General features: G+C 39.4%; 1 protein-coding gene across 1 annotated transcript in view; it reads left to right on the top strand.

Annotated features, from left to right (window-relative positions):
• The window catches only part of KCNG3 (potassium voltage-gated channel, subfamily G, member 3), a 10260-nt gene extending 1005 nt beyond the window's left edge, over positions 1-9255 (top strand). Inside the window, 1 exon segment of the mRNA XM_010576460.1 lies at positions 8589-9255. Within this exon segment, the coding sequence (XP_010574762.1) occupies positions 8589-9234 (646 nt within the window). The 3' untranslated portion in view covers positions 9235-9255.
• Positions 9256-9941: the final 686 nt, after the last annotated feature.

Genomic DNA, 9941 nt, shown 5'->3' with positions numbered 1-9941 from the left:
GGCGGACGGCGGAGCAGGTGCCATCGGAACACGGCTCCTCTTCTGCGTGAGGGTCCCTCCGTCTGCGCAGGATCCGGGAGCTCCTATTTGCCCCCTTTTAGGAGCCACGGGGCTCCTTAGCCACACAGACAAGTTCAGACACCGGGAAGATCGTATTGGGCCTTACAGTTGTGGAAAAGAAGGGAAGGAAAAGCCGGTGGGAAAAGCACAACCCCGTAGGTACTCCGCCTGTATTCATACAGGTCCTTCTGCCGGAGCAGATCCCCTGCCTGTTACGGTTCTCTCCTGTGAAATCTTGCGTGTGGGAAGAGCCTTACCCCCGTTCCTCTTTCCATCTCAGATTCTCTGTGTGGGGGGCAGAGATGATCAGGCTGCACAGTAAGCTCTTGCGAAGGCACCGTGTAAGCACCCCACTGTATGAATGTAACAGATGTTTACATTTCCTCTAGATAAAAGGTGTGTAAGCATGCTAAACGTTGCAAAACAGTTGCAGAAACCAGGGCATGGGGTATAAGGCTCAATCCCGAGCCTTACTAGTAAGAACAAACCCTTTGTCATTTTCTTGGTGACCTCGGCTTAGGGTTACATCGATGCAACTCTGCTGACTTCAGGATCATTGCGCGCGCTCGCTCTCTCTCTCTCTCCCCCCCCCCGTTCCCTAGAGAACAGAATCAAGACCACTCTGGTAGGATTTCTCCCATAAATAAGACTGACGTATAAAGAAAGAAGTAAACGTTTCTTGTATTTGCTACCTTCTCCCATCTTTTAAAACAGACAGGATATTCAGCAAAAAGTTTTCAGCTTTTTGCTGCTAAAGGGGTCCTACAGAGAAACTGCAGCCTTGCCATTATGAAATCATCATCTTTTACCATAGAGTTAACTGGAATGTGATGTATTATATCTTAGTAGCCAAATTAATTCCCTGGAAAGTATTTTCATAGTTTCCATTAGCTTAATGGAGAACTGCACCTGTATTTCTCACTGTACCTGAGCCAAAGAATTAATTGTATGAACAAAAAGAAAGCAGATACAGACCGGGAAGCTGTTGATTCCTGCTTAGATTCAGATATGTCAAAAGTTGCTCTTACAGGTTCTCCCAGTTAAAAAGCCTTATTTAGGCTTTGCAAGGTTATTTCAAAGGGTGGATGCTCTGGGTGATCTTACTGTAAGGCAGCAAATTGCTTAGATACCCCCAACAGACACAGGAAAATAGATGCAGCACCACCATAGCATTAAGGACGTTGGTCATATCTTTGTTCACATCTTCATGGTGTGGGAGTCAACAACAATTTTTCTCTTACTGAAAGAGTTCAACTTGCAGAAGAACAAGGCATACAACGTGTAGTTTTTCTTTCATAGTACCTTTGTTTTCAAAAACGTGTATTATGTACATGCATAATTTTACTCTTCTGAACAATTGCATTTTGTATACCAAGTGTCTGAAGGATAAGGTCCTAAATATTTGTACACTACAGTAGCCAAGCTCTTCACAGGGCAGTGAAGGCTACTTTTAAAACCAGAAGGACCACTATCTATGGTAGGGTGAGTTTCTTCAGTACTCCTTGTAGTACTCTCTGAAATTGCAACAAAAAAAGAGAGCTAACTGTAAAAGTTGCAGCTGAACAGTTTCTAACCATCTTCTTGCAAAAGTCTGTCACATATAAACACTGATACAGGCTGGTTCATTTCACGTGTGACTTAACCTGTGCGCTCTCACTGCACAGGAACTGATAGCAATTTAATGGCAAACACATGGAAAACGGATAGAAATGTGTTCCTTTCTGTCCACAGCTGGTCACCTGCTGAAGTGACCTTGTTCTCTCACAGGAGCCACTCCTTTCTTTATTGCGTATGCTGCATCATGACTAAAAAGCCTGTTATGCCTGGAAAAAAAGGTGTGAGCCTCAGCTGCTTTTAAGTGAGTGATCCAGTTTGGTTACAACTACTTATACATGCCATAGGATTTGACCTAACATGCCCAGTTGTCATCTGACTTTATTTCCCTTTATTTGTTTATAGTTTCTTTTGTTTGTAGTTATTTCATTTAAAATTAGTTAGGTTTTCAAAACCTAAGTAGCTAAGTGGCTTATTTGAAAATCTGCCCAAAGAAATCACACAGGAGTGTCTCGGATTGCATACTCTGGCAATACTGTCCATCTTAGGTGAGAAGGCTTTTAAAAATCTGGCCACTAGTTTCTGATACATTTAAAAGTTTGAAGCCAAATTCTGTCTTTTGTTTATTAACCAAGGTTCCTCACTGAAATAAAGAAATTTTATCTAACACGATAATACAATAATTTATATTTTTTTTTGTCAAGAGAAATTGTGACATTAATGCTGTATGCAAGTTTTGACTCGCATGGCACTGTAATTACTACTATGAAGACTTTACATTATTCTAAAAACATACTTTGAAAAGTTTTAGAAATGAAAATTGAATGGGCTTATCCAGAAGTCCTTAGGCTGTAGATTTTGGATGTAACTGACTATTCAGATCAGCATAAGCCACTGCTTAGAAGAGGTGAGAACTACCTCATGAAATTCAGCAACTTCTTTGATACTTTTAGTCTCTCACATGCTTACTAATAAACTCCCCTGTCCTTCCCTTGATGTTATGTTACAGTTCAGAAAGGTGCCACATGGATTATTTCTGTAACTGAACTGTAGTAACCATCGCCAGAACTGCTTTGGCAGCTGTAGTAAGAACAGCTCTAGCAGTGTGTCTCCAGCTTGCCTGGACATCATCTTTAGACGTGAGGGGGTCACCAACCCTGTAATTTACAAAATCAGCCTCTTTAATGAGGTTTGCTGTGGGGGGGTTGCTGCAGCTGCCAGCTAATACCAGCTGTGTTTATTTTCCTTGTATGAACACCTCTTCACCAGAAGAGGAATTGAGTCCACCAAACTTTTCTCAGAAACCATTATGTTGTTATGACTTATCATGGTGACCACACTCTCAAGGGTGAACAGCCTATGGCTGTTTCTGATCCTGTGGAGTAAATACCCTTTAGAGGGCAACAGAGAACTCCACGAGTAAGCCTTTTTAAGGACAGAGGGATGGGGAATCTGACCTCCAAATTTCACAGATCTTACAGACACTGACAATATAATTCCCTGATTTGCAGGGGGATTGCCTTCCTCAGGTCCATTCTCGGGCTGAGGGATGAGTTACTAAATTTCTCGGATTTTAAGATTTTTGCTCTCTTCCCTGCCTTGGCACGTTGCACTTATCAGAGCTAAAGATTTGCATCAGATTTGCACAGTTTAGGAGCAGACAGCAGGGACACCTGTCTCCCCTTCTGTTGCTTCTGGCAATTTCAAGTCATCTTTGTTTGCCTCTGGACCGTGCCAACAGATGCATACTGCGAGCCTCTGATCACGGACCTGTCCACTCGCTGATCGTAAGGATAATCTTTTGGGGAGAGCTTCTCAAGCCTGTAATAGGAAGTCATTTGAAGCTGCTTGACTTACTGCCAGCGCAGTTCTATCTACCTGCCTTTAAACTATTTTTCTAATGCTAAATGTGAGTAGCTTGTTAGCACAAGGGAGAGACTGTTGCCCTTTTTCCCCTTACTAATCATGATTAAATTTGTATTGAAAGAATCACTTGGTTATCAAGCCTATATGATTGCTGTGTTCTTCAGCAAAAGCAAATAAACACAGTAACTTCTCCAAACAGCATCTCTCAACAGATGTCAGTGGGCTTTTTTTCATCTCTGCAAAACATCAGCTTAAAAAGTTGCATTTGAATTTTAAACACACAAAAATCACCATTCCTTTATGGTGGTGGAATTTCAGAACACCCGAAAGCTCATGTCCAATATCTGTTCAAAAAAAGTAAGAACTTCTTTCCTGGGCGAGATCTAACCTGAACACCCCATTTTTGCTAAGTTAAAGCAGTAGGCTGAAGGTAAAGAATGGAACTACAGACCTAAGTTAAAAACACAGACGTGGATTCTTCTAATGAATCCACAAGCTTTTTGAAAACTAGAGATAACAGAAGGAACAGACATGTATCGCTGCCTGGCCACAGGAGAACCTTACCGAACTCGCCAGGGCTAGGGTGCCGCTCATGTTGCAAGCATATGGAAAAGATGCTGAGGACCCCCAGGGCTTGAGATGTTCATATCCAGGTATCCCCTGAGAGCTGGGTCATTACAGCCTCCCACATAAAGCACCGGATTTCAATGCATCAAGACATATTATTGCTACCAAAGCAGGGACAGAATGGAAAAAAGCCAGCAAGGTTTTTAAAGCAGGGAAACTAGCTGTTCTGTGGCCCTTACTCCACAGTTTGTAGTGAGACAGAAACCCTGCTGATTTCAAAAGGATGGAAAAAAAAAGACATTTGCTGAAATGACTAGGAATCTTCCTGAGCAGGAATTTGATACTTCTGGCTACTGCTTGGAGGTTTTTCAGGTTTAATGTGCTTTACATGAAAATAGGCTTTAGCAACAATTTAACAAATCAGTGCTGACAGACTTTAATCCTGTTATATACTGCCTTTAATCATATTGTCTGTTTTCCTCATGTGTCCCGTTGATGTGTATGTTTTATTTACAAGCTTAATAGATAATAGTGCCACTAATGAATATTTTGGCTAGATTTCAACCAACTCACCAGGGGATATTGAAAGTATACAAATTGGCATGCTGGGGCAAAGAATAATGCTAAGTTGAGATATTCTAAGACATTCACAGTATGATTTTTTTAGTAATAACAAACTAGTCTTGTTAGTGATTGAAAAAATAATTTCTGAAGTGGTTTAACTCACTGTACATAAAATAGCTTATTCTGAAAGGAAGTTACCAGATGGAACAGAAAATTGAACAGTGATGGGATTACAGTAGAAATGAGGCTTACAAAGGCTTGATTTTCCGTTTATGGACAAAAGACTCATTAGAGCAATCTTGAAAGACTGTTAAGTACCAAGTGGCTTAAAATTTTAGGAGAAGAACCCTCTTCCATGTGCTTAGGTCTGGGACAATGAACAGTAAATTTGAGCAGAAATAACCTGAAACTGAATAAAAATTAGGACTCAGTATTTGCTCTGATTATTTATAAATTTTGTGGGGAATCTTCAGGCAAACACTTCATGGGTTTGCTTTTAATTTCCCCTCTCCTTTTTGAATAACAGCTATTTTAAAACTGAACTGATGGGGGGAAAAAAACAGCCAAAAACTGTGGTGGAAGTTTGTAAAATAGGTACTACATTTTACCAAATGAAGCTCATGATATAATTATATAGTTATAGATTTTAATACAGCATTATTCCAAGAATAGGCAATAAAAGGCAGTCTGTCCTGTGAATATGCAGCAAATACTTTAAGAATTGATTACAGAAGATACAGTAACTTTAGCCTTCTGAGTGCATGCATTTTATTTGGCTTTAACCTTCATACCCAGTTCTAAGTTCTCTTGAGGACTAACTGTTAAATAATGCTTTCCTTATTAGATGTTATTTATCTATTAAAAAGGTTAGCTATAAAGATAAGACTACAAGGAGAGGGAGACTTGTTCTGAAAGTGGAAACATAGTATGTAGCACTCCAGATCTCCCAACAGGCCAGAGGTTTCTAGTTCTTCTCACCAAAGTACGCACTTTTACGTGATTCACCAGGACTGCCGAAATCCATCTACCCAGGCAAAGAGAAGTGACAAGACAGGAAAAATGAAAAATGTTTCACTGGTGGCTAAGAAGTAAGGAGAGGAAAGAAAAAAAATTAAGGGACACCCTTCTTCATTATCTTGTCCCTAGCCAGGATGTGTATAATTGATGAGAAAGAAGGAGAGATGTAGAATGGAGAAATGGAAGTGCAGTATATAATGGAGTGGCAGTAATGCATCCCCCACTGTCTTGATCTTGCTTTGTCATTTTTTGCATCAGTGATGTTCCTTAGCTCTCTTAAAGTCCGTTCTACAATAAAAGACTTCTTCAGTCCTACCTACTGAAGAGATTTACAGTATCTCTTGTGCTAGGAACTGCCAGAGTAAAACAATGGACTGATCACATTTCATGGATTTTTACTTGTACAACTATTCCCCAAAGTTATACCGGACCACTAAATCAATGTTGATTCATAAAGAAGACTTCTACTGAATCACAACAATCAGGGCCTAACTTCCTTAAAGCTCAATTCAGAGATAACCTGCCTAATTTGTGACAAGATGGAGGAATCACATTTTCAACATTATCAGGGCATCAGGAGGAAATACCGAGTGAAAAAGCTTTAAATTTTAGTATAATTACGAATTGCTTTTTCATTCAAATGCTCCATGTCACAGGGTATAGGCAGCACTACCAGAGAAATCTCATAAAATGTAATGAAAGAGAGTGTGTTGGAATTGTTGAATATTCCTGGCTGCAACTTTCTATCCACATATAATTATTCTTTTAATTATTACAAGAAATCTCAACTAGCCAACGTGTAAGTACATTCAGACTTTATTGGTGTGTCCATTACCATGATCTTGCTGTTTCACTGATTTTACTAGGGAAAATTGCAGGTATTTCCTCATCGTGTAAAAAGGATTTAAGAGAACTTACCCATTAACATTTTTTCTTGATTTTTTTCAACATAAAGGAATGATAACCCACATTATACAATAACTTTCATATATTCTGTACATGACACTTGTTTAGAAGACATGATCTGAGCATTTTTTAAAAGAAATTAAATCTGCATCTGAGGTAGTTATCACTGTTATTATTAAAAAAAACACTAGTACTTTCAAGGGCTTAATTTTTAAGAGAACACGTAATTCTTAAGAGCAAGCTATTTTTGAAATTCACAGGTCTTTCCATCAAAAGGTGCTAACATGAACAAGTGTTTTATAAGCCCTTTATGAAGAAAGGCCACTTGCTTACAGAACTTTCATTTTTATTCATGAAACAGCAAAAACAAGGTCTGATTTTATGTGAATAATCATTTAAGTAGTTAATTTATGTTCATTTAAATTTGCTGTGGCTGGAATTACAGTGTACCTTACAACTTTAGATCAACTGACCATTGCTGTTTCCTCCATTTTTTAGCATAAAACTAAAGTGAATGAATGAATAAGATGAAATTAATAAAAAAAACCCAAAACTTTAGTGTATGAAAGTTAGTTTATAGAGTCTATTAGTATAATTAGAGAAGTTACAGAAGAATATTTTCTTTCTAACAGGCCATTGTCTTAATAATAACAATAGATTTCAGAACTGGTAAAAAATTATGCAGATATGTTAGGGAAGCAAAATTTTAGGTTTGAAATGACAGTCAGATTATTACTTGCAAATCATTAGGTTTCTACAGACACTACCTTGTTAGGATCCCTGCAGGAGCAAAAAAGCTCTGGTTGTATGTGGTATTTTCAAATCCCCAATCTTGCATCAGTTTGGCTTCAGACCTGTTGATATGAGAAGGCATCGGTCATTGGCTTTTTCTTTGCTCAAACTGTTGGTGAAAAAGATAAACAAAGGAAAGAGGGAAAGATTAGGTCCCATTCCCTCCTGTATTAAACAAGTGAGCGCAGTCTGAATTCTTAAGAAAAGGGTTATTTTCACATGGGAGATTTGAGACTACATGCACAACAGTTATTAAATAATCTTAGAGCAACATTTTCGTCTTCTGTTTCTACCTTCCACTGGTTTCAAGTTGAGATATTCTCAAGTCTCATTCACTGCACTGGGACTTGAAAATGTTTAAGAAGATACTGAAGTCACCTTCCAGGATTTCTTTTCTTAAGGCCATTGTTTGTATTTGGCAAGAAGATGATCTTGCCTATTGCTTTGGTTTCCTTGCCATTTTTGCTGCAACACAGTTTAGGTGAAGTTACGTTTAAAACAAAAGAAAAAACTCAGTAACACAGAGCATAGTGGTAAATAGGAACACACAAGCTTATTACTTGGTGTACCCAATGGTGAAAAATAAAATACCATCTGTATTTACTGGCAGTACCTATAAAGTTCTGAATATATTTATAGGTAAGCCCCTGTTTGGGATGCAAGTCAGACTGGTTTAGGCTGGTTCCTGAAGAGCCAAGTTGCATGAATTATCCAACACGAAAGCTGATTTCTGCCTAGTCCATCTTCACTTCCTTTTTAGTCTAGCAGTCTGGTTCTATACATTGTTGTTCATAACCAGCCAGTTCACTGATCTGCAGTCCTTAGCATTCCCAAGTGGATCACGCCTCACAGATTTAAAACAAACAAACAAAAGAACAAAATCCCCCCAAACTCAACCAACAAAACCAAAACAAGCAAAAAAAGGTGTTCTAGATAACGTTACACATTGGCATCGGTGGCATTTCTGGTAGGGTTCCAGTTTTTGTAGGCATACTTGCCCAGTATTAGACTCGGTAGCAATCTGTAATTCAGAGAAAATGATCCGTGCGTGAGTTTTTAGCAATGATCAGTTTAAACTCCTCAATAGATCCTCAGGTTAATTGCTGAAATCTGGTGTTATGTGCATAGGATAAGAATAGCATGGCTTTCTGTTTGTCATTTGTGAAGGTCTGAGTGTCAATTTGGTAATATCTGTGAACAACCCAAACATCCACTAAAGCTTTTGCACAGAAATAAATACTGTACTTTGTTTCTTTTGACAGGATAATTGAAGCTATCTGCATAGGCTGGTTCACTGCAGAGTGCATTGTGAGGTTCATCGTCTCCAAAAACAAGTGTGAGTTTGTCAGAAGACCTCTCAACATCATTGATTTACTGGCAATTACTCCTTACTACATCTCTGTTCTAATGACAGTTTTCACAGGGGAAAATTCGCAGCTTCAGAGGGCTGGCGTCACCTTGAGGGTCTTAAGAATGATGAGGATTTTTTGGGTGATTAAACTGGCTCGTCATTTCATTGGCCTTCAAACACTTGGTCTGACTCTGAAGCGTTGTTACAGAGAGATGGTGATGCTACTTGTCTTTATCTGTGTTGCTATGGCAATTTTCAGTGCACTTTCCCAGCTTCTTGAAAATGGGCTGGACTTGGGAACAAAGAATAAGGATTATGCCAGCATTCCTGCTGCTTGTTGGTGGGTGATCATCTCAATGACCACGGTTGGTTATGGTGACATGTGTCCCATCACTGTACCAGGAAGGATTCTTGGAGGAATTTGTGTGGTTAGTGGCATTGTTTTATTAGCCTTGCCAATCACTTTCATTTATCACAGCTTTGTGCAATGTTACCATGAGCTCAAGTTCCGATCCGCTAGGTACAGTAGAAGCCTCTCTGCTGAATTTTTAAATTGACCAAACTTGCATTGTGTTGTAGTTACTTGCTAAGCTTTGTCTTAGAAGAGAATGGTGGAAAGTCCCTTCGCGTGTCCTCCTTGACTGGATGGTCCTATGGAACAACATTCTCGCCAGCCTGGAGAAAGCCCGTCACCATTCAGACAGGAAGGATGGCCATCTGCCTTGAGCACCTTGCAGGGAGAGGGAGTGATGTTTCAAATTTGAGAGAACAAAATCAACAACAGAGGATTCAGAAGTCCTCAACCAGACCAGTCTGGTCTTCAGTTTGCCTTTCCACACAAAAGCAGAACAAAAACCGGGCTTAACACTGAGATCTGTCATTCCCATAATTACATCCTATACCATTCTAAGCAACGTGTAGCAGAAGCTTTTCAAAGATTTCAGTATCTAAATGCTCCATAGAGGCATTGATCACTTCTTGCCTGAAGTATCTCCACTTCTAACTCAGATAACCAAAGTAGATACTGAAGGAGAATCACTACTACTTTTGAGCTTCGCAACAGAGTAGAGCTGGTTCTGTAACTCTGGAACGATGAAGAATATAGGTCTGTAGGGCAAAAAAATCTTGAGGCCTGATTCTGATCTTTGATGAAGCACACAAATCTTCTGTGAAACCACTGAAGTCAGCGGCATTGCTCTGAATTTGATAATTCAAAGAAGTGCCAGAAGTGCACCTCTGAATGGTGTAGCAAGGACTTCCTTAG

Source organism: Haliaeetus leucocephalus, unplaced genomic scaffold, assembly GCF_000737465.1.
Source record: "Haliaeetus leucocephalus isolate CR32 unplaced genomic scaffold, Haliaeetus_leucocephalus-4.0 Scaffold526, whole genome shotgun sequence".
Lineage (NCBI taxonomy): Eukaryota > Metazoa > Chordata > Aves > Accipitriformes > Accipitridae > Haliaeetus > Haliaeetus leucocephalus.
The sequence above is the reverse complement of the archived record's forward strand: the minus strand, read 5'-3'. Positions and strand labels throughout refer to the sequence as shown.